Source organism: Anthonomus grandis, chromosome 11, assembly GCF_022605725.1.
Source record: "Anthonomus grandis grandis chromosome 11, icAntGran1.3, whole genome shotgun sequence".
Lineage (NCBI taxonomy): Eukaryota > Metazoa > Arthropoda > Insecta > Coleoptera > Curculionidae > Anthonomus > Anthonomus grandis.
This window is the reverse complement of record NC_065556.1, coordinates 30,012,407-30,037,291: the sequence shown is the minus strand read 5'-3', so window position 1 is coordinate 30,037,291 and position 24,885 is coordinate 30,012,407. Positions and strand designations below refer to the sequence as shown.

Sequence of the window (24,885 nt, the reverse complement as noted above, 5' to 3'; positions counted from 1 at the left end):
TTTGTTGCATATCGTTAGAAAAATCATAAAACATTTGTCTATTACTTGTTAAATTTTTTTATTTATAAGTAGTACAATGTACAATGCAAATCAATGTTTCATTTAGCTTTATCACTCTCTAAATAGATATTAAGAAAAATGTGACAGACTCGGTAACAGGTATTTACATACGTCAAAGCATTTGTTTCCAAAGTTTACTTAAAAAATATGCTAAAAAAATAGAAAATTTGCATTTTTCCTTTCATCTAACAAAAAAAATGTGACATGTGATACATCATTGAATTTGTAATAAAAAATGGAATCAGATACAGGGTGTACTTTCTTTTCGCGCCATATAAAAAAATAAAGTTGATGGTAGTTTCTCGAAAACGAAACGTCGGATATAAAATTTAAAAGCGCCATCACGTACTACTTCAAAAGTGTCAATAGTTTTTTTGATATCTTTAAAATAAAGTCAGGAAAAAATAAAATCGATATTGGCAAATTTCCGTTTTTCCAAATATTTCAGCAGGTCATGGAAATTTTTGTTTCTCAATGGCATGTAAATACGCTTCAAAGTGCACAACTTTTTCCTAATTTAACCGAAGCTGTATCTCCAACAGGTACTGAGATCCCCATGCTTAGGATCCTTATCTTAAACACCCTGTATAAATAAAAATTAAAAAAAAAAACTAAAAAAATGTTAAAGTAAAAAGGAATTTTGAAAAATGTGTCAAACTAATGAGAACATCTAAATGGAAAAACTGAAATCACTTAACATCGATTTTCATGAAAATTATCCTCACTTTAAAAATCACTATTTTTATGTTTATGTTATTTAATTAAAAGCTAATTTACAAAACACTAATTAGGTTAGCCATTCATTCATATTATAAAAATAAAACATGTTTTTTTTTAAACTCAAAGAGTTTCTGGAAGTTTCTAGGATTCTTCAATTTATTGCAAATCCATTGAAATTCTTTAAGTTGAACAGCTGAATTTCATTTAAAATTTCAGGAATTGCAAAAAAAAATGCATAAAATATCTGAAGCTTCCAAGGATATTTAAATTGACTGCAATTCATAGAATTTCTTTAATTTTAGTAGTGCTTAAAAAATGATGTTTTTGTTTCTTGCCTGAATTCTCTGGAAATTTTAAGGTTTCTTACATTGGCTGCAAATTCTTAAAATTCCTTTATTTCAATAAATCCATAAGATCAGTCGCGTTAAATTTAAAAAATCAGAATTTATGCATATTCTAACAACTTTGTCGGTATTTGTAATTTCTTCTGTTTCTTTTTTGTATCTTTTCACAATCTCTTAAATTTCCCTATTTTTCCAAATTTTCTATCTTAAAATTCTTACATCTATTTAAAATTGATTACAAATAAAATTGTAATGGGCCATTCAGGGACTACTCTGTTTAAAGTCACAAGTCTCAAAACCCAATACGACTATTCATAAATCATTCAAAATAAAAGCATGATAATCAGAAGAAAATTCCCTAAAAATGTCTTTTTGAGACGAAAACAGTTTACTAAAAAAATTTGAAAATATCGATCATTATAAGGTCAAAAACTAATTGGAATATTTTAATAATACAAAAAGCACTCTATATGCAAAAGAAATTCTTCCGAAAATTAACCTGTTCGAAATCAATTGAAGGCCCCAAATTTCTAATTCATTTCACTTTCCGGTAACAACCTTTTGCAGGTTAATTATGAACCGTTGGCGCAGCAATCCTTCTCCGAATCACTTAATGACAAACCTAAGCAAACAATGACGTAAGCGGTACTACTCTGACTCGTTGATATTTAACATTTATAACAACCAGTCGAGTCAACCTCTGACCACATTGATGAGGAATTCCGCGGTTAAAATTCAAATTCAACCGCATTAGTTCGCTTTCGGGGTTAGTTCTAACCTTGTCTTGTAACACCATGAAATCGAAACGCGAAATACCTAACGAATACGATTATTTGAAAGCGTATAGTTACAATTTGATATTAACGGAAAAAACGAATTGTGAATTAGAAGATAAGCGGAATGTCGGGAAGATCGACGGGGCGTTTTATAGGATTTTTTCGTGGCAGATCATGGGCAAACAGAAGGAGAGGCAAATAAGTGATCAAGAGACCAGTAAGCTTTAGATTTTTTGAGAAGAGCATTAATTGTATTATTTAAAATCCATATTTGATAATAATCGACGCATTTGCGTTTCGATGTGTGTATTTTAATGTCACAAAACCCCACAGCTTTGGCGCCATTATTATTACATTTGCCGACACATTTTGTATTATTGGTTTATGGATTTGGTTTATAAACGCGATGCTTCAATAATAACTCGCCGAGCAAATTGCTGTCAATTAACATAATTGTGACAATAACAATGCAACCAGTCTGTTACTAAAAATAGTGGGTTATATACGTTTTTATCATTATTATATAGAGGCCATATTTACATTATATACCAGTGTTTAATTACTTTGTTATCGGATGGTAGGTTTGAATGTTGTAATGTTGTTTGGGTCGTTTAAAATACAGGGTTTCCATCTATAATTTGACACATTTTAACTGCTTACTGCTAATATTGGCTCTGTAAAAAAAATAGAGTGAATTTAAGACAATTTATACATTTTCGGAAAGAGGATTTAACAGGCTTTCATGTGAAATTAAAAAATACAGGGTGTTACATTTCAAATTTTTGAGAAATGGCCCTTTGAAAATCATCAATTTTTTTCCTCCTATTTCAGGTAAATTTTGAAACTTGGCAACACTGTCAAAAAAAAAACTTTAAAAATATTGATAAAGTTCTGTGAAAACCGCACATTGCTGTCATTTTTCGTTCTCGACTTATAAGCAGTTAAAATGTGTCAGTTTATAAATGGACACCCTGTATATAATATTAATGCCTGGAAAATAATAAAAAATAAAATTAATCCCTGGCAGACATAAGAAATTATTGGGAGTGTTTGGGTTAAAATTTAACAAAAAAATAAATAAAATGCCTGTAAAAGAAATATTTATTCTTTGGCAATTTCCTTTTTAATGCCATACTTTCCAGACTTCTGGAATGATATTTCTAGTCCAGGCATTTTATATCTTTCAGGCAGCAAAGTATTTATTCTTTAAATTAAAATAAATGGAATTATTCCAGGCATTTAAAATAGCTTGCTATATTTTCCAGGCTGTTGGACTAATACTTCAAGTCACTTATTTGAAGTAGCTTATAGTCCAGGCATTTTATGTTTCCCAGGGAAAGTCTTTATATTTTAAATCAAAATAAATATAGACTTAATAATAATAATAATAGTTGACAATATTTTACTCTACAAGTTTGGCGTATCTTTATACTGTAAAAATTAGAAGAGAATGGAAATAAAATGATGTTTTTCGGGTATAATTAAACACATTACGGGAGAATAATGCTATTTCCAGACGATCCAGATATTATTTAGAAAATGAAACAATGATAATTATAGAAAATAGATGAAAAAAATCAAATTCTCATTTATATATCCCTATTTGAGTCTAAAAATTACAAGAGGATGGGAATAAAATGAGGTTTTTCGGTAATTTTTCAAGAGTGTTTAAATGTCTGGAAAACGTTTTAAAATAGTTTATAAAGTCCCGAACTAAATTGGAAAATTATCTGCAACGCTTAGAATAAAAATTAAAAATAGTCTAGGAATCTGGAACATTATACAGAAATCACTTAATTTTTAAGTACGTACATCATGAGTTATCAGCCAACTTTTTTAAGTTTGACTCATAACTGATAAGAAAAGAAAATATAAAAATTGCTGGAAAATGATTTAATTTTTTTCAAAGAATTAAACGACGTCTTTCAGGTCTTAGAAATAATTTTTCATAATATCAGGTTCAAGTCTTTCAATTATTTTAAGTCAATTTAATCCACGCATTAAAATTTTATTTAATATGTTTCAGCTATGCTTAAAAGACTTAAAAGATTTAAGAAATCCTCAAAATGCCTCGAAAATAGAAAAATGACTACAAACAAAACCTGGAATAAATTAAAGAATGTCTCTTAAAGTCTGGAAGAAAATTCAAATGCCTTAAACGAATTTATAAAAGCCCGAAATAAAATGGAAAATTATTTGCAATGCCTGAAATAAATAATAAAATTAGTCCAGGAATCTGGAATATATTAAAGAAATCACTTTACTTGTCTGACTTTGGGAATAATTCTTCAGTCATTTAAAGCAATTTTAGTCGAAGCATTTAAGGTATTTTTTAATATCTCAGGAATATGTCAGTGACTGAGAGACCTAAAATTATGAATTATTTAATATGAATATTAATACCATGGAATAAAATAAAATATGTCTCCTCAATCCTGAGAATTAAAATCTTTGGACAAAGTATTAAATGAATATATTATAGAGATCAGAAATAAAATGGAAAATTATTGGGAATCCCAAAATAAATTACTACTGGAAATTAATCCAGAAATCTGGAACATAAGGGATCTTATAGAAATAAACCTAATAAAAACTTGTACATGAAATCTTAATATTTGTTTTCAAAATATTCATTTATTAATAGGCTATAAAAAACATGAAACTAGAGTTTGGTCCACGGTTTTATTAACAGGATTTTATGTTTTTTTTGTTGTTTTTGCAGAAAAAAGGCATAATACCTATGTACCTATTATATAGTTATGTTTTTTTAATAATAGACATTAGGTAGATGAAATTACTAGTTTTTTATTGCCTTTAAGGAATTTTTAAATTTATTTAGATATTGATATTTATGTATAAAGTTAATTTTGTATTTCCCTAAAATTCGTTAATTTAATGTAACTTACAATAATATATATAGTAATTGGCATCACATATTAATTTATTACTGTAATATTTTTTTGCGTTTTGATTAAATGTCAAATACTTATTATAGATTGCCTAATGAACATGCACACACAAAGGTAACAATGGATTTCATTACTGGAAATCAACACGATTAAGAAGAGCATATTTGTTTGTGTGATCTAAATCACTTCCTTAGAAGTGAAGTTAATTTTTTAAAATGTATTTTTATAGTATATTTATAGAGTATGACAATATTTTACCGTAGAATTATTGATAAAGATTTGATTTTACTACATTATTAGCACACATTAACAGTGAAGCTAATAGAGACAAGTAAGATTAATTAAAATAGATTAATATTCTTGATACACCAAATTTTGTATAATTACACATCTGATCAATCATCATCAACAATAACTGCATCTGAGATTAATAGGTCTACAATAATCGTGGGGTCTACGTCAACAATTAATATTTCTCATCCAAGCCGTTTTAGTTCAACTGCTACACATACCCTGACTCCGCCAAGGAAAAGGTAAAAATACACTCAAGATAGACACCAATATATCACATTTAAAAATTATTGTTCAATTCTTCCTCTAAATACAAATAAGAGTTTTATGCCATGTATGACAGCTCTTATTTACAAGTGATCATCTTTAGTTTTTTATTTAAAATATTTTATTGTGTTATATTTGTTTAATAATTATTAAAATTTATGATATTATAGAGATTCTTTATTTATAAATTTTATTGATCAATTGGAATATTATAATACACTTTTTTTCTTTTCATTTTTGTTTTTAGACTTAAGGATGTAGAGGTACGCTTGGAGAAAGATATTAATAACATTAATATCATCACAGCACAAGAAGTTTTTTTTTTAAGATAATAAGTTCATATATAATTATTTAAACCATTGACACATTTTAAATTTTGGTAATACTATATTTTTATGTATATTATTCTAAGGTAAAATCAAAACGATATTCTAAAATATAAAAACTTGAACCTATATATTTCTCATGAAATCATCCATAATTATCCTACAAGGAACAACATCCAATCTTGTACCTAATTTCTGCCGATTTGAGAGATCCAGAAGCGGCTCCAGATACCTATGTGTAAAGTTCTATAACCGTGTCCCAACCAGAGAAAAGGTTTTAAATTTGAACCAATATAAAAAGGAAATGAAATGTTTTCTTTCAGAAAAAGCTTTTTTTTATTTGGGGAGTACTTGTCAAATTTTAATTTGTCTTAGTTCTTTTAATGTGTTTTGAAAGTGTATTTTAATTGAATTTTAACTCTAATGATAGCCAATTTGAATTTTAAACTTTTGATAGATCTATTTTATATTTTTTATATATATGTAAGCAAACACCGAGTTTTAATTAAATTATGACTTAATAAAACGAAAAATCTTAAAATAAAACAGAACAAATTTCTCTTCAGAAATAATGCGTCGCAGACGCTGTCTAAAATTCGAATGTCCCCTTTTCTTTTTAATAGCAAAACTCTTACTTAAAACTAAGACAGACACTCCGCATCCATAAATCGTCATCATAAAGTGTCCCATAATGTCAAATAAATAAGGCTCGGGTGACGATTTCATGAAGAGGGCCCTATTGAGTTTCGAATCTAGCTGGTCTGGCACGGAATATATTCTCACATGTATATGTACCAACTATGTAGCAACTCTATTTTTTTTAAATATTTAATCCCTAATTTATAGGTTTCATTACATATTTTATTTGACTTCTATAAGTACTTGTTTGTACTTTACTACTAATAAACTATCTAATCTAATCTAATGTTATATAAATACATGTTAATTCATTTGCCTAAGAGTTGACTTTTTTTTCTTTCTAGAAAATGGAAGTAACATCAATAATCAAGACAATCCCACACGGATCAGCCAATACAATGTACAACAACAAAGGTAAATATTAACAACAATTTGATGGTAAAGAATGCGACCGGTATTCGGTTGTTTATTATTAAATTCGTCACGATGAGCATCGAAAGACGTAAAAAGTTTATTCCCGCTTTAATAAAAAAGAGCCAAAGTGATGGCGGATATTTTTTAAAGCATTTCGAACGGGAAGTGAGAGTGTAAGGATAAGAGGTTATATTGATTTAATTAAATGTTATTTTATCATAAATTTTAGGCAGACCAAAAAGGAACTTCATATCGTAGAGTCCCGAAATGTTTATAATAATAACACACTAAAAAGGTCTGTTGTGTATGTTTTTTTAAGTGTTTTTTTCTTTAATTTTAATAACTTTTAGGTACGTGACCACTTGCTATTTTAAGCAGAAAACAGTTCCTTCGTGGTACAGCGAGTCTCTGGTACTAGACTTGGAAACTAAAAAGAAAACCTTTGATGAAAAAGTGTTTTATATGGTAAGCTCTTTATTCCCCAATAATATGTAATGACCATTCTATTTATTCTTATTAAAGTTCATCTTGCTATTAAAAACGACTCAATAATAGATATCATTTTATTGCCACTCACTGCCACTTCAACCTGAGATTACTTATAATTAAAATTTAAACTGGATAATTAATCATAGAAGAATGTTTGTTGCAGAACAAGCTGCAGCCCTCCTATTGGTCAGAAAGCGTGACCACCGAGGTCAACAGCCCCGCAGGGAAAACCTTTACTGCAAACCTGCTGATCCCAGTTCCAGAGACAGGGACCCATTACGTGTCACTGGAACCACAACAACAGATGCCGGCCTTGACCAATTGAAATTGCTTGCGATACATTCCATTATTTTGTTTCTATTGCCATATTAAAATTAAAAAAAAAAAATAAGAGGGTTTTATTGAAAATCGTATAGATGGCACCAACAACCTCCTCCTCGTCCATGTCCTTGACATGAAAATTCTTGAAGTACATTAAATTTTAACTGCTTTTATCGTCGATTCACCGGTACCTCGCCAGGTACCGTTACAGTTCACCTCTTGGTACCGGTACGCGATCGTCGTTCTACCAAAACAGCAGTACCTACTATTCAAATACGTGGTGAAGCTTTAGTGGTGATATGTTTGCGTGAGGTTCTCTTGTTGTTGGTTTTTATTAAGTTTTAGTAAGGTAAGTAAATTGGTATGGGTTGTTTCACTGCTAACGTAATTTTTTTTAAATTTTTAGCTCTCTTATGTGATAAAAAAACAATTAAAAGCAGTGGCGTGCAAGCATTTTTTTGATGCTAATTGAATCGTTCTCGTTAAGGTTTATACAACTTTGACCTGGAATTATTTAATTTTTTTTTATTGTTCGCTCAGGCCATAATCGAGAAGAATATTGGAGCGATTTTAATGACTCTCATATAATTCAAATAATAACGTGTTCTTTTAGCAGCAATTTTCTATATTTCAGTTTCGTGTTTGTGACCCCATATCTTCAATATTGCGAAGGGTTGTTGAATGGGGTCAGAAATAAAATAGAAACCTGTTTACTTAAATGCCAACTTTTCGACTTATATTAAGTCATCCTCAGGACACTGAAATGGATTCAAGTATTTACAGAGATAAAACAAAGTAATTTCAAGTATATAAAAAACATTATTAAAATAAATGTTCTTTAAGTGTACAAAAATTAAAACAACAAAAAAAAAACCACGACACAATTAAAATTACATTCAGGCACAATCCGTTAAACATTGCCACGTGTATTCCCAAAAACTGAAATAGAAAACATAAAAAGTACATTTAACAGTTTCCACCCTAAATTACAGTTCACTATAGAGTGTGAAATAAATAACAAACTTCCATTTCTAGACATTCTATTAATCAGAACATAAGATAATACAATCATCACTGATTGGTATCACAAACCCACTTTCTCTGAGAGATTTCTTAACTACCAATCAAATCCCGCGCAATAGCCTCATCTCACTCCAGTTTTCATCAAAAAAATATTTTACTAAAAAACAATTTTCCTCTTAAACTCTTAAATAAAATCCTAAACAACAAGTATAGTCGCTTCGCTGCTATACTTTTGGTCCGTGGGAACCAGTTTGGAACCTCTAAGTCCTGTCAGTGATGGGCCTTAGAGGATTTCTTAAAACAAAACAAAAATTATCAGGTGTACTAACGTTTATATGCCAAGGAAACAGATGACCAGTGGTTGGGGTATCATGCTTCAAAGAAGCATAATTTATTATATAGTCGCGTTGTGTGTCAATATACTGTCTTATATTTCAAATATCTCTCAAAGTATATTAATTGTATTCTAAATAAAGTAAATTCATAAATTATTAGTTGTATCCCAAATAAACCATAAATACCAAATTCAGAGAAAAGTTCCCATAAGCGATTATTTATTGGAATAGAACAAACGGGATTTTACGTCGATTTTTTTAAATTTTACTTTTTTATTTTCAAAAGTAATTGTAATAAATTATGAAAAGATTTAACAGGAAGAAATGAGTAATAAAAAAACCATCAACGAATTGAATCGAAGCTATAGAAGTCGAGATATTAGTAAAAATATGAAAAAAAAAAAAATCTCGTTTTTTCCCACGGTAGCATTTTTTTTCTTAAAATGATAACCGACAAATTATAATGTAAGCCCGTATAGATATGAAAAATTGTGAAAAAATGGTTTTTATTTTTTTTCTAAATAAACTATAACTCTGACAACTTTTTGTCTTAAGCAAAAGTTCTAGGGAATGTTACGAGGTATTCGAATGTTAAAACGAATTGATTATAGCTATCACAGATTCGGAGAAAATTGTAAAAAACTATTAATCATAAATATTGAATTATCAAGAGCCCTATGGAAAAATTTCAACTTTTTATTTTTCTATCTTGTACTACTTCAGGATACCTTTCAAAAAGGTTATTATCGATTTGACTCTAAAATGAACAGAAAACCTATTTATTTGCATTTATCGATTTTCAAACAAAATCCGGCCCAAAATGAAAATTTTTCAAAACATGCTCCAAATTCAAAATTTCTTTTTTCTGGCTAAAGACCATTCAAAAAGTAATGAAAAAGCTTTATGACAAAATTTTTCATAATCTATAATAATGCCACAATATTACGAGAGAAGATAAGTTTCCTTTAAAGCCTATGTATTCGAACCGATGATTTTTTAATTTTTTTTTAAAGGCAAATTTAAGAAATAATTTAACTAATTAAGATAAAAGGAATATGGTAATACAAAATATTATCTATAAATATATACATATCATCTAATAGCAGATCTTAATCAAATAGGAAATTTTGATAGTCACGTGACCCTAGAACTCAATATGTCAAATTTCTGGCAAAATTTATTACTTGCATCCTAAATAAAGCCTAAATACTAAATTTCAACCCAATCGGATCAATAGCAAAAGAATTATGAAAGTCACGTGACTTTAAAATATAATTTGTCAATTATCTGTTAAAATTTATTAATTGTATCCTAAATAAAGCATAAATATCAAATTTGAACCCAATCGGACTCATAGCAAAAAAGTTACAATAGTCACGTGACCCGGAAGTCAAATGTCAAATATCTGTCAAAAATTAATAATTGCATCCTAAATAAACCCCAAATACACATTTCAATCAAATCGGACAAATAGGAAGAAAGTTAAGGTAGTCACGTGACCTTAAAACATAGTCATGTCAAATATCTGTAAAAATTTATTAATCTTATCCGAAATAGGTACTGGGTACCAAATTTCAACCAAATCGCACCAATACCAAAAAAGTTATGATACTCGACTAACCTTAAAAATCAATAATTTTAAAAAATTTTCATTTATAACCCAAAAGCAATGTTTAAGAATTATTAACATTTATTAATAATAAACTAAATAGTAAAAACTCACCTAATATCTAAATTTTTATTTTAAATTAAATAGATCATTACGACTGACCCGTGTATATATTCGAATAATTTTAATAAAATAATCGGGCAAATTTCATTTCGTCTCACCCCGGTATAAAACCACTGACTTTTCAAAAAAACGGCATTTTTCGAAGACGTCAAAATGTTTGCCGAATTTTCCTGGCCGCAATACACAATTTCCTCAATTGATATGCACAGATTCGGAAAGCCCATTTATTTTCTGATTCGGTGCTTCCTTTCCCTGATCGTTTCCGGTTCATTTTCATTCATAATTTTACAAAAAACCCAACCAAGTCCCGGCCACCTGTCACGAGCAAAAAATTTTTACCCACCATGCGTCAAAGTATTGTTCCCACTAGCCATTTCATCAGAGTTTAGGTTGACACCTCCAATTACCTGCAAAAACGCAAAAAAATGGACTTTTTTCATAAAATCGCATTTTTCGGGTACTTGTACTATCGCTGGAACCCTGAAATTTTAGTATGTGTTGTAAAACAAAATTTCGGATCTTTTAGATGATGTCTGATCTTTTCACCATGTACAGGGACGTGGCAAATGAATTAAACGCGAAAATTCAAATTGCTCAGAACCTATTAAAGTTGGAAGATTGTAATTTTACACAAATAATGGGGTTATTAAAGTATTTAATCCCTGAGAATATAAATGGTCCAGGTGCTACCACTAAAAAGTTATTAAATAAAAAGTGATTTTCAGGTCGGACCTTTATGGGTAAAGTTCATTATTGCTCGCCCTGTATGGTTCCCAAAAATTTCGGTTATATGGCATATGAAAGGTAAAGGATAAAGTTATTTTTTGAAAAAAAAATTTTTCCCAAAATAAGTATTGTTTGGCGGGAAATCTCAAAAAACTGAAAATGCCAGAACTCGTAAAATAATTTTTTTACAAAAAAAAGCTCCAAGTATGTCAAATCTCTTATAAAACGAAGTCTTTTCGCCGAAACACTTTTTTTATAAAATTTTTTATTTAGCCTCTGGAGAAGTTTGAATTTTTTTTTTAGTCACTTTTGTTCGCTTATAATAACTCACCCTATATACCGATCTGGCCCAAAGTATACAGACACGTAAGCCCCAAGAACCCATATATCCTGAAAATTTCAGCTCGATTAAACGCTTTAAAATTGAGATCTCGTGAGCAACTCGATTTTTACCAATTTTTTTACGAATTTTTGACTTTGAGACAGTACCGCTCCGTTTGGTGGTACCGGAAAAAAAAATTGTTTACGGATCCATCATTCTCAATGTATTGAGAGACCCTATGCCAAATTTCATCGTTTCACTAGCCATACAGCCAAAGATATGAATTTTTATTTCCAAAAAAACACGATTTTTCGGGCCCGACGTGGCGTGCATAATATAGTCTGCGACTATATAACAATCCTATACCTATTAAAGTCAAACAAAACCAAAATCTTAAATTTTCAAATATTTCTTATGTCAAAGGTTTGTCTGAAAGGCTAACAGGAGTTGTTTCTGATGATGAAGTCAAAATAGCATTCAAAAATGAAAATACCATCAACAAATAATTCTCAAAACTCAAAGATAAAACACCAAATGAGTTACAAAGTGGCGTGGTCTATAAAATACCCTGTTCTGATTGTCAAGGTCTGTATGTGGGTCAAACGGGCACGAAAGAAGCGTAAAACGTCTGGAAAGACTGCTCTAGCAGAACACTCTTTCAATCAACAAAACCAATTTGGTTTTAACAGCAGTCGGATCATTGGCAGAGAATCAAATTATAAAAAAAGAATTTTACTAGAAATGGTTAATATAAAAAAGTATAAAGAAAGTATTAATAAAAAACAAGACACCGATGATCTAAGTGCAACTTACTATAATTTAATTAATTTACTACCAAAAAGATAAAACTAAAACATAAAATTTAATTTTTGTCAAAGAGTGTATGTCCCAAATTTAGATCTCACAGTGTATTAAAAAATTAAGTTTCTGGTTTTGAACGTATAGATACATACATCTTCCTTATCTACTAATCCTTAACTTAACAACATAACATTTATTCATAAAAATTAAATAAATAAACGCTCGGAAGAATAAAAACATTTGTTTCTTGGCTTATTGTTGATTCTAGTTTGCCCACAAAAACACGCTCTACGCTTCTATTTTATAAATGTCTTCTAATTATAACTAAAGGAACCTAGGCTTAGGTAAGAGGTGTAATGTATAAAAAAAATATTTTATACATATAATTTATTTTAATAGTGTTTTTTATATACTTTGTATTATCTCTGTAATTACTTGAATCCATTTCAGTGTCCTGAGGATAACTTAATATAAGTCGACATTTAGGTAAACAGGTTTCTGTTTTATTTCTGACCCCTCCCAACAACCCTCCGCAATATTTTCTAAATTTATTCACTTCAATTGCACCAATCAGTGTGTCTGAAAAGACCTTTTATTTCCCATAATTCGGGACACCTTGTACATTCAAAAAAAAAACACCTTTTATACAAAAATAAGGCTTTAAGTATAAGGTACTTCAAATCGAGATAAGCCATTATCTGTTTAAGGAACTATTATGCAAACCGTTCGCGGTTATGTCGTGGCATGTTTCGCTTTAAACAATAAAATAATCTTACGTGCCTAACCGTAATTAAATATTTTACAGTAAACATGAATAACCGAATATTAACAACCCTATTGGTCACTCTCACCCTGTTACAATCTTCCTTGCAAAACGTCGAAGACAACAAGATAGATACGGAAGCCCTAAAGGATATCGCCAAAGAGGTTCTGAAGAAAAACAAATTGGGAAACATCGGTGGAATCGTAAGTGTTTCTAAACTAATTCTAGGAAGATTTCTTAGGTTATTAATTCAGGTGGAGGGTCTACTGCAAAACGGCGATGCGAAACAACTTGTCGACGGTGTACTGGCGAATTTAGGAAAAGAAAACTCCGGGCAACTACTGGAAACTTTGGGAAGTTTGCTGAGTAGCAGCGAGGCGGGCAAGGAAGTACCTAAAAAGTCCACGGGTCAGAAAAAGTCCAACGGTACGTAAATCTTTAATAAAACGCAAAAAGAATATTATTCTCTTTAATGTAAATGAACAATTCTCAACCTCCATAAATAGCTTATTAATATCTGGAAAATAAAATTATTTATCATTTCCAGACATTGGTAGCAAATAAAATCCCTCAATTTTTCCAGGCATTTTAACCAAAACATTCGCAAAAAAAAAATTCAATTCATTCCAAGTGTTTTAAAAAATCCAACTGTCTAGAATAAATTCAAAAATAAACTTTTATTTCGTAATTATAGACTACAAATGTCTGTAAAAAAATTATTTTACCATAAACCCCTAGTTATTACATATTCTTATTTAAAGTTGAAGAAGTAGTCCGTTCTTGCAGTGCAGTTAATAGACCAATAGGTAACTAAAGATACTTTGGCCATCCTCCACTAAATTTATTTAAAAAAATATTAATCCTATATGTTTCGGACATATAACATGTCCATCATCAGAGTTAACAAATTAAGGGGTTCCGTCAATATATCTTAAACATCTAGTGCCTTAGACGAGGTTAAAACGAATTAAGATACATGAGAATAGGACCAAACATGGATTTACAAAAACTGTTGCTTATAAGATGTATTGACGGAACCCCTTAATTTATTATCCCTGATGATGGACATGGTGACATGTCCGAAACATGTGAGATTAATATTTTTAAAAATAAATTTAGTGGAGGATGACCGAAGTATCTTTAGTTGCCCATTGAATTTTTATTTCATTTATTTAAGGGCTGTATATCGAGGACGACGTACCCCTAGTTACTTTTGAAACCTTTTCTATTCTAATTATAATTTTTAAAGATGGCGTGCTCCTATTAAGTTATATTACAAGGACAACATGCCCCTAGTTTTTTTTCTAATAAGGCACTAGATATAGATACCTCTAGTTAGATTTCCTTTCATTGTAAATGACAATGTACGTGTAGAATACCAAGATATTTCTGGAATATAAGTACAAAAACCCTCCAAAATTTCCTGAATATTCCGAGGATGTTTAAAGTACATCTATTATAGCTAAAATTTTACGTAATTCCGTCACTGATGAAATGTATCAAAAGTAACTTTGTAATAGCGTCTTTTGTACAGGGTTTCCTCGTATACCGGGTGTGCAATTTCAATTTTTTTTTTGAAAGTGTGTATATAGAATGAAACCCTGCATATATACCAGACCTTGAAATTGAATGATAAATATTCTTTAAAAAAAGGGATTATTTTTATCATTGCCTTAAATTCAAAATATGCATTTGTTTTTAAATTAAACTATTTATCTCCTCTGATCAATATGGGCTTATGGAGAATAGGTCATAAGTCACTTCTCAGTTTATAGGCTCCGATCTTGACAATCAAGCGCAAATCGATGTAATTTATACTGATTTTCAAAAGGCATTAGACCTATATGTCTTATTACAAAATTGGAAAAATTAGGACTTTTAAAAAAATTACTAAATCACTTTAGAATATACCTACTGAAAAGACATATCAATTTTGTTGGAATAGAGATATTTAAATATATAAAGTCTGTTGTTACATCTGGGGTTTTTTGCTATTTAGAATGCTTCTAGTGCCAGAAATTACTGTTTGCTGAAGACCTAAGCTTCCACTGCTTCTGATTGGTAATAACTACATGGTTAGTTTGACTTACTGTATTAGATGTGCCAAAAAAGTAAACTAAATTTAAATATTTCTAAATGTTTTATAATTTCGTACTCTAGAGAACAGGATATAAGAAATCGCTTAATCAAATTAAAAATGAAGACCTATTATTGATTTTATTTATTTATTAATGGTTTAAAGGTGAAGCAAATCCTTTGGAACTACTGTCAACCTTAGGATCCCTAGTAGGGGCCATGCAGGACAATGGAAACGGTGAAGGGAAACCAGGAGCCCTACTACAAGGATTAGGTTCCTTATTAGCTGGAGGCCAAGGTACTTTTCTAATCACTTAATTAAGCTATTTATTCATAAGGTTTGCACTAAAATCCCTTTTTCCAAAGGTAATGGAGAGGCTGGTGCTGCTCTCCTGCAAGGCTTAGGATCCCTGTTAGCACCTCAAGATGTCAAGAAAAAAGAAAATGAGAATAGTGCAGGTGCTCTTCTACAAGGTTTAGGCTCCCTATTAGGGGCTGGGGCAGGCAACCAAGGTACTTCTCCTGTTCTCGTTTGAATTTTATGTGATTAGGCAAACGAAATTTTAGGTGGTGGTGCTCTGCTGCAAGGTCTTGGCGCTCTATTAGGTGGTTCCCAAGGTAATGGTGATGGTGGACTTAATCCTGAATTAATTGGGAACGTCTTGAGTATGTTTGCTGATAGTTCGAAGTCGAAGAAGCCCAAGAAGGTGCAGGGTGAGAAGGCGAAACCGAAGGTGAAGCAGGTGCGTTTGGGCATGGTTGGGATTTGTAGGGGTGTTCTAGGATAGAGAGAGTGGTGGTTATGAGAAGGCTTTGGGTAAAGAACTTTATCGGCTTGCATATGAAATAAAAGTAATTTAAATCGGTGTATGAGTCTTTAAGATATTTAGATTTTTGTAAAGCCTTGACAGTATCAAGATTTTTTTCGTTCCATTGGGAAAGTACTCGATAACTCCACAACGAAAACTTATAGAAAGACTTTTAGATAATAAAGAAATTCATTGGTATTCATATAAAATAAAAATCATAAGGATCGTTTTAGAAGTTTTTAAAATAAATGGATTCTTGTAAAGCCTTTAATAATGTCAAGATTTGTTCATTCTATTGAAAAACTACTACAAGGTAATTTGGAATAATAATGTCAAGATTTGTTCATTCTATTGAAAAACTACTACAAGGTAATTTGGAATAAGGTTTTTGATTGATTTGATTATATTGACAATTTATATAGATAAATGAATTTTCAAAATATTATCCGCCTAAGGTACTGGATTTTACTGTTTGAATAAAATGGCAAAATTGCTTTCATTGTTTTGGCAACCGAAAAGAATTATTTTAATTATTTGAAACATTGAAAAGCCCAATAAAATCAATAAAATTGTATGAATTTTATGAATTTCTAAATTATTTACATGTTTGCCAAGTCTTTGACATTATCAAGGTTTCTCCACCATTACCCTCCAATTTGGAACACCCTATAGATGCTTCCCTTGTAACTAACATATTCTAACCTACTAGCAATTTCAGGCTAAGAACCATAACACTCAGGACCAAAAGTCAACCGGCTTAGATAAAAGAAATAACGTCAAAAATGAAAAAATTGGTGGAATCGACATAGACTTCATTTTTGATAATTTCTCTTTGTTTGTCAAATTGGCCAAGGCCTATGTGGGGCCTCAGTATGAAGTGTGTATCTCTCTCGCAATCTTCCTCCTTCTTTTTCCAAGCTATTACTAACCCACTAACCAAACTTTTTCAGACCTTTTTTAATCGCATCGATGACGCCATGGACGTTTACCACGAGATCATGGATAAAACTAAAAAGCCTGATTATCAAAAACTCATCCCGAAACTAATTAAATTATATAAGGCATATAACGAGTATATCAAACCAAAATCGGTATAAACGATTTTCAATAGCTTGTAATAATGTATAATTTTTATAAATAGTTTTTTAAATTTATTTTAGGCCCAAAAAAAGACCCAAGAAGACTCACTCGACCTGGACAGCTTAATGAACATCGCCAGCACCTTTTTAGGACAAACAAACGATTCTGGCAAAGAAAAGGCGAGCTTCATGGATTACTTGCCGATGATTATGAATACTTTGAACGCCTTTACAGGTAAATCAACCGCCATCATCACGGGTGAAATTTAAAATAAAATTATGTTAGGAAACGAGGCGAAAGAGCGTGCAGATAGTCATTCGAGCCACACCTGGGCCATGCCACCAGTGCTCGAGAGGATTCACATTTATTTTGATAACTTTATGAGTTCTGACATGGGGAAGCAACTGCTGGGGTATCTGAAGGAACAGCAAGCATTTAAAGTAAATAAGTCATATTTGTAATATGGAAGTGTCCTATAAAGCCTATTCTTTTTAAGCAATTTCTTGATAAAAATGGCAACTTTGACTACGAAAAGTTCGAGAGTCTCATCGAAAACCACTCGTTCAGGAGATACTGGATTCGGCAACTCACTATTAAGCTCGTTGACCTATTGAAGCTTATGTCAGATAAGAAAATTCAGGATCAGTAAGTAGCGTAGGACCCCCCCAAGGGCCTTAAAGCGAAATTTGATTTTCCAGATATGTCAATATGGGGGTTACGTTCAGTAACTCATACCTCCAATCAGCTGGTTTTCCCAAGAAGGCTTTAATTGATCTGAAAAACCCCGCCGCGTCCTTAACTGAATTTGCCAATTATGCTTCGGCGAAATATCTGGATGCCTCTCTGGATACTAAACCTTATGTGGAACCAATCGTTCTATATTCCAAAGTATATATTTTGTATTTTAGAAGAACTGTCAAATAAATTCAGTTGATTTTAGGAGCTTCTAAGTATGGCACAAGCATCGATATCATCCACGAAAGTTTCCAAAGAACTCACAGAGAAATTGACTGATACAATTAACATGGAGATAATTGAGCCCATTACGAGAGTAAATCGGGCTTATAGGTTTGCCAAGTCTGAACCTAAGTGTGACAAGTAAGATTATGTATATATTTTGAGGGGGTGGTCATCTGCAAACTTTCCACTAGTCATTTTTTTGAAATGTAGTGTTCGTTTTCAGCTGACTTTATATGACCAATTAGTGTTTAATTAAGATTTTTGGTACCATTAATGGTTCTTTCGGAATTAATAAAATTTTGTAAAAATCAGAATTTTTCTAGCGTTATGGTACTCATTTTCAGTTGATTTTGCTCAGTTGATTTAATGGTAAATTAAAAAATTTTGATACCTTGAGTGGTTCTCTTAAAATCAATCAATCAATCAATCAATGCTTTATTATCATAAAATTTAAAATTTTTTTGTACAACCTTACGTAATCGTGGAAGAACACACTGTCTGAGAATTTTTTTATGTGTGATAAGGAGCGTATATTTTTAGAAGACAAGCGTAAGCCTTTAGTAGACCATGGTTTTTTTTGTTTAATTTTGATGGGTCTAAGAGGAAATGAGTTGGATGCCAAATCAGACAGTGACTTTATAAATCGAGAAAACTCAGTGTTGACATCATCAGATAGGATAGAAGTCCCAGTCCGTTCTTAGACATAGATTTTTGAAATTTAGGAAATTTTTTTCCCCAAAGATACGGCATATTTTGCGCGGGACTCTTTTATTTTTGTGATTTAGAGAAAATTTAGTTAACACTGCTTCATGATCGGAGAAACCTGAGTTAAAGACAGTTGAATCAACGAGTTCCGGATCAAAGGTTGATACGACGTAGTCAATGATACTAGAGCTAGTTTTGGTTGGGGAGTTAATATGCATAACCATCCCAAATGAATCAAATATGGACTGAAGGGATTCCTTAGCAGCACACACACTGGAGAAGTCAATATTAAGATCGCCACAAAAAATTAATTTGCTTATTAAGGGCAGGGATTCTAGCAAGCTTAATAATTTTTGGCAGAAAATTTGCACGTCCGCGTCAGGTGTTTTGTAAATACAAACTATATAAAGGTCAAGGGTATTATGATAGACGATGGAAAATTAGAATACTTTTTCAGATAATACATTATCAAATTTTGTGACCGCGGAAAAATCGTTGTTAGTGGACATTATCATAGTACCCCCATGAAATAAATTACTTCTATTATATCTAGCTAAAGTGGTATAGTTTTTAATAAATACAGGCTCATCAGTCTTTAACCAATGTTCTGTTATGGCAACAATATGTGGAAAGTTTAGCTCTTCCAATAAAAGATGTAATTCGTCTGTTTTATGTCTTAAGGACTGAATGTTAATGAGGAATATATTAAGCTTGCTAACGTCCATTTTTTTAGAGGGTGCTTGATCCTCTATTAGCGTCGTTTTATTTAAAAATTTTTTGACTTAGTTGGAAAAAAATAATTAGTTTGACCTTCTCTAATTTTCTGGAGCCGTAGGAGTCTTTCTGAAGAGAAGAAGGATCCAAAGGCGGAGAGGTCTGCTTCAATTTCAGCCGAACCAATACCATAGGCATTATGAAACCGACAGTATAATTTTCTCAGGGAGTCCATGTCAGTGGGAAGTCCTTCTGCGGCAAGCATTAGTTTAATGCTAGTTTTCGTGTGCCCTTCAAAGCATGTACTCGCCGGCAGGTCGTGGAGGTATGCCAGGTAGGGCCTAAGTGATTTTAAAATTGAAGGGACCCTCAGTCTGGCCAATAGATAACGGCTATTCTCAGGATCAGAATTTTGGTACAGCCTCACTATTGGCGGAGTCAACGGATCCATAAAGGGCTCGTCTTCATTCATTTTTTTTTTCTATTATTATTTTAGAGGGTTCCCGTGCAAGGGACTTACTCGCAACAATTGCTTCCTTGTCTGAAGCATTTCTTAAAGATCTCTCTGGCGTAGCAGCTGAGTCTTGGCTGTTGGTGAATCTGGATGGGTTGAAGCATTCAATTTGTAGCCATCTACAATTGTACCTGCTGGCCACATAGTTGGGTCTTTTAAAGTTTTTAGGTGCTCCTTTTTTTGCACGCCAACTTTGAAGTCTGAGTCTGGACAGTCCTTGTTCTTCAGCATAGGAAAGCATCTAACAAAGTCCGTGGTTTTAAGTTTCTCCTTGACGTAGTGTGCTGTATAGGATGAGGGGATCCTAGACACAACCACGTATTCCCATTCCTCTTTTACAAAAGAGTCGTGTATCTGGACCTTAACAGAATCTCCATGATTATCCAGGAGAATAGACGAGAGATTAAAAATGTCTTGCTTCATTTCCCTGATGGAATGGAATAAGGTTTCTTTTTCGTTTTCAGGAGTTCTCGTATGGAGGCTATGAATTTCATCTATTTTATCGTATAAGGTCTTCCATTTCGAGTCATGGTAGCTCAGAATGTCGTAGATCTCAGATAATACAGGGAACAGTTCGTTGTTTCTTTTTAGGCACGTTCCCAATGCTTCAACAATTTCAAGGGGGATCTGACTTTTTTGTAGATGAGAGACTTTATCGTGCAAGTATTTGAGTCACTTCTCAAATACATACTTCTCAAACTTCTTAAATTTTTTTCCTATTGTTATGATACTCGTTTTCAGCTGATTTTGTTCACCTAATTTAGTGACTATATTAAGCTTTGTTTTGGTTCCGATTTTGGGATGATTCTAGAACTGCGCAGAACTCGTTGCGCCGTAAAGTAAAATCCGGAATCGCTCCCGTTTCAATTCTGCATGGTATGGAACTCGAACGCTTGACGCACAGCAGATTCTGATTGTTTATTTACTATTACTTGTTTTGAAATTTTGAATATTGCTTATTGCTTTGGTTTTGGACCTTTATATTTTTTTAAACATTAAGACTGGAATAAAAATGAATGTAACTGCATTAATAGTAGGTAGTTAATTTTTCAAAGATTTTTTTACACAGTGTATTTTGGCTTATTAGGAGAAGCTTTTAACATCTAGCGATACATCAGCTTGTTCTGACGACTTAGAAGGTGTTTTGGAAGTTGTTATACCAGAAGTGTTGCAACATATTTACACAACTTATTTACTTCTTCTTTTCAAATTTGGTAAAGTCGAGTAAAATTGTAAGGATATATTTTTTGCGCATGTGCAAACTGCCTGATTCTAAATTGATCCCTACTCTCGAGCAGGGATTCTTGGACGATTCTAGGACAATTCTGAACCGGTCCAAAAAAAAACCAAACTTTCAATTCGGAATCAATTCTAATTTAACCAAAAAGCATAAAACAATCTGCGCATGTGCAAAACAATTCTAGGACGATTCTAACAGGAACCAAAACAAATCTTTAGACTTTTGATACCTCTCTTATAACCAAAAGACTTCTCCAAAAATAAACATTTTCGGATAATTTGGTCCAAATAATTGAATGATTTATTCAGATTTTGCTATCAGCAATAGTTTTCCTAAAATCAAAAATTTAATACTCATTTCAAATTAATTTCATAAAACACCAATTAAAATCCTGCATATTTCTATCTTTATTTAGGTACGTATTTTGCCTTATTAACCAAGACGAGTCAAACGAGGACGCAAGCTTACCAAACGTCAGAAAAGCCCTTTATAAGGGCTTCAGCCTAATAGCCGGATGGTTCTTAAGTTCCCACACGGGAACATCATACTGGGACTTATATGGGGTACTTATGGAAGACGATAGCTGTAAAGTAAGTTTTTGAAAAAAAACAAACATTTTCTTATTAAAAACTTTTTATTAATTTCTTTCAGACTTACTACAATGATTCCTGCAAGGGCTTTTACCATGAAGAAGTGAAAGCAACGACTGAATATGTTCACGTAGAATTATAAGAAATAAATAATTTTAAATTTTATTTTAGGTAGTTTTATTAAAAATAAGTTAGTCCGGTGCCTCTGGTGTTCTCTTCCGTCCATTTGTCAAACTGTTCGATCACATCGGGTGTCATGGCTTCCTTGTACCCTCCCACCTTCCCTTTTCTCATAAAAACGTTATTTTTATCCGACGGTTTGTAGATCTGCGATAATTTCACCAACCAATCGTAGTTCACAGCTTGATTATTTTTCATGCTGTCAAAGCTTAAATGCCTTGCCAGTTTATCAGTTTGCTCCTGGGTGAGACTTTTGTCCAAGAATCTGGCAGTTTTCTGGACCACACCCGGCAAGTCCGACTTCAGCTCTTCGTATTTTAGGAAAAGGACGTTGGGGTCATTGCGACGTCTCCAGAATGGTAAGACGTGGTTCCAGAAAGGTGCAAAATTTACTAAAAAAAAAGTTGTGTAAACTTCCAAGTCACATTGTGTAATCAGAAATAATTTAAGTGCAAATTACCTTTTCCAGCTAAAAACAGTTTGCAGAACTCCTCCAAAGTGCCATCGAACTCTTTGACTAAGCGCGAAAAATGGTAGTAGGAGACACAAGTATCTTTAGGGTTTCGGGAAATATATATAATCTATAAGAAAAAAAAAACAGGGAGATTTATGTAAATCCTTACAATTTTATTTTTCAAATGACGTCAATATCAAACATTGCCTTACCAGGCCTACCTGGATACCAAATTTAATCCTTTAATTCCAATTAGATCAATTATTATTCGTCATTGTTTATAAAAATCACCTCCAAATAAATTATGCATAAATTGGTGTCTTACCTTAGGTTTCTTAATACCCTTCTGAATTTCCTTGGGTAATAAATTCCAGGGCAGATGCGTTTTTATGCAAGCAGGGCTTCTTTGGCTTTTAACATATTTTAAGGAGTTTATAATTGGTTTTGGTATAATTGGGCGGAAGTACTTGAGATAAGGCGATCGTACCAAGCAAGTAGCCCTAAAAACAAATTCATTTACTAGTGTTTAAATTATTTAAAATGACTCACTCTAGTTGTGGAGAACGTTTAATTAAATTCTGTTCGGCCGCCTTATAATTTAAGTCATTCAACAGTAGCCAGACCATTTCTTGAGTCCAGGTTGTACCTTTAAATTAAATCGAATGAAAGCCATAAGGGGGCGATTTAAACAAATAAACTCCTCACCAGTTTTAGGGAAACTCACTATCCAGACATCGGCCTCGTTCACTTTCCAATCGGCTACGTCATCTTGGATTTCCAGAAATTTTTTAGGGATAAACACTCCGTCCAGGGGTTTCGAATGTTTACTCACGATTTCTTCCGATGATAAGGGAGGCTCACTCTCCCGGTGTATCTTGTATATGGACGTCATATTGCTCAATTTATTGTAATGTTTTCACATGTAATTTAGGATGGTAAATAAGATGTAATAATAATTAGTCAATCTACCTTGCTTTGATGATCATGACAAATTTGGCAGGATAAACAAATGAGGTTTTATGTCACTTTTTATCGCTGTGTAACTATATACTTTATTCGTAAAGTGTTGGTTGTATGTATACGTGTATTTTCTTGAAAACCTAATTTGATTCTGTTGGACCAAAAAATTTGCTGAGATACCTTGTATATTTTAAATGATAATTTGCTTGTCATACTTAGTATATAAAGCAATTGTGTCACACAACATATGAATTTTTTTATATAATTTTTTTAACTTACCCTCGTACAACAGTGTCAATAACAAAACCTTTAAATAATGTGTTTACTAGGCAAACATTTTTATCCTCTAATGATAACAACCGTGGCAAAAATGTCCCGAAATTTTAGGCGGTGAGATTTTAATCGTGGCTCCACCTACACTCTTTCCATAGTTGTACATCGTACCCGTTGACAAGACGTAAGTTTATTTAATTAATTGCATAGTTCAATGGTATATACAGTGACCGCCTAAAGTTCCGCATAAATTCGATAAAAATTAGAGACATGATTTTTTGAGAAAACGCTCGGACCCGTCGATTTTTATTTTAAGTTGCGCATTATTTCAAATAAATTTTTATATACAGGGTGGAACAAAAAAAAGGTATGACGTCATCGGTCATTTTTTTAAATGGAATGCTTATATTTTTCTTTGCATTTATGAAATATAGGCGAAATTCCAAGCAAGTTTTTTTTCAAGATTTTTTTCGAAATCAAACTAAGTATACCAGCGTCTTATTTGGGTCACCTAGTATACGAAAACACCGGGTTATAACAGGATCCGAGCAGAACTAAGGGAATGAGAGGACTTTGAAAATCCTGAAAAAGTCGTTTTCGACGTCCGTTTTTAAGGCCAAAAATGGGCATCAAAAATGGCATATCTCGGCTATCGTAAAAGCTACGACCTTGCGGATGGTCTCGTTGGATTCAGGACGACAAAACTAAGAGAAATCCGTTGGAATTTTTCCGATAGCTCCCATAGAAGCTAAGATATCGACCTTCAAAGTTTGGGTTTTTTCATTTTTCGGGTATACCCCCCCGTATCGAATTTTTTCACCAAAAATTGATTTTTTTCGAAATCAAACTAAGTATACCAGCGTCTTAATCTGATCACCTAGATTACGAAAACACCGGGTTATTACAGGATCCGAGCAGAACTAAGGGAATGAGAGCACATTGAAAATCCTGAAAAAGTCGTTTTCGACGTCCGTTTTTGAGGCCAAAAATGGGCATCAAAAATGGCATATCTCGGCTATCGTAAAAGCTACGACCTTGCGGATGGTCTCGTTGGATTCAGGACGACAAAACT

The 24,885-nt window shown here is 32.1% G+C and overlaps 3 protein-coding genes across 7 annotated transcripts; 2 read left to right on the top strand and 1 right to left on the bottom strand.

Moving 5' to 3' along the window:
• Positions 1-1,792: 1,792 nt before the first annotated feature.
• LOC126741909 (uncharacterized) lies at positions 1,793-7,626 on the top strand. Its single transcript, XM_050448379.1, has 5 exons — positions 1,793-2,117; positions 6,677-6,746; positions 6,976-7,041; positions 7,097-7,211; positions 7,399-7,626. Exons 1-5 carry the CDS (start codon positions 1,919-1,921, stop codon positions 7,558-7,560), a joined length of 612 nt encoding a protein of 203 aa, XP_050304336.1. The 5' UTR covers positions 1,793-1,918; the 3' UTR covers positions 7,561-7,626.
• A 120-nt stretch (positions 7,627-7,746) lies between these two features.
• Positions 7,747-22,111, top strand: LOC126741905 (uncharacterized). Of its 5 annotated transcripts, none has more exons than XM_050448374.1 (15): positions 7,747-7,905; positions 13,301-13,461; positions 13,513-13,684; positions 15,501-15,632; positions 15,701-15,847; positions 15,902-16,077; positions 16,862-17,020; positions 17,094-17,234; positions 17,304-17,457; positions 17,509-17,663; positions 17,720-17,868; positions 17,922-18,111; positions 18,164-18,321; positions 21,772-21,946; positions 22,008-22,111. In XM_050448374.1, exons 2-15 carry the CDS (start codon positions 13,306-13,308, stop codon positions 22,086-22,088), a joined length of 2,145 nt encoding a protein of 714 aa, XP_050304331.1. In that variant the 5' UTR covers positions 7,747-7,905; positions 13,301-13,305; the 3' UTR covers positions 22,089-22,111. The 5 variants fall into 5 exon arrangements, with proteins under 5 accessions (XP_050304331.1, XP_050304327.1, XP_050304332.1 ...); XM_050448370.1 differs by having other exon boundaries at positions 16,853-17,020; XM_050448371.1 differs by having other exon boundaries at positions 7,782-7,900; positions 16,853-17,020.
• LOC126741907 (luciferin sulfotransferase-like) lies at positions 21,972-23,595 on the bottom strand. Its single transcript, XM_050448377.1, has 5 exons — positions 23,286-23,595; positions 23,130-23,226; positions 22,906-23,080; positions 22,587-22,707; positions 21,972-22,518 (listed from the first exon to the last, which is right to left on the bottom strand). The coding sequence occupies exons 1-5, from the start codon at positions 23,470-23,472 to the stop codon at positions 22,127-22,129; spliced, it is 972 nt and encodes a 323-aa protein (XP_050304334.1). The 5' UTR covers positions 23,473-23,595; the 3' UTR covers positions 21,972-22,126.
• Positions 23,596-24,885: the final 1,290 nt, after the last annotated feature.

Bases quoted from the DNA above. Each gene is read 5' to 3' on its own strand.
- LOC126741909 (XM_050448379.1), top strand. From the start codon at position 1,919: ATGAAATCGAAACGCGAAATACCTAACGAATACGATTATTTGAAAGCG. The intron at 6,747-6,975 runs GTAAATATTAAC...CATAAATTTTAG, and splicing joins TACAATGTACAACAACAAAG to GCAGACCAAAAAGGAACTTC. The intron at 7,042-7,096 runs GTCTGTTGTGTA...AATAACTTTTAG, and splicing joins AATAATAACACACTAAAAAG to GTACGTGACCACTTGCTATT.
- LOC126741905 (XM_050448370.1), top strand. From the start codon at position 13,306: ATGAATAACCGAATATTAACAACCCTATTGGTCACTCTCACCCTGTTA. The intron at 17,458-17,508 runs GTAAATCAACCG...AAATTATGTTAG, and splicing joins TACTTTGAACGCCTTTACAG to GAAACGAGGCGAAAGAGCGT. The intron at 17,869-17,921 runs GTAAGTAGCGTA...TTGATTTTCCAG, and splicing joins GATAAGAAAATTCAGGATCA to ATATGTCAATATGGGGGTTA.
- LOC126741907 (XM_050448377.1), bottom strand. From the start codon at position 23,472: ATGACGTCCATATACAAGATACACCGGGAGAGTGAGCCTCCCTTATCA. The intron at 23,081-23,129 runs GTGAGTCATTTT...ATTTGTTTTTAG, and splicing joins AAACGTTCTCCACAACTAGA to GGCTACTTGCTTGGTACGAT. The intron at 22,519-22,586 runs GTAATTTGCACT...CTTTTTTTTTAG, and splicing joins ACTGTTTTTAGCTGGAAAAG to TAAATTTTGCACCTTTCTGG.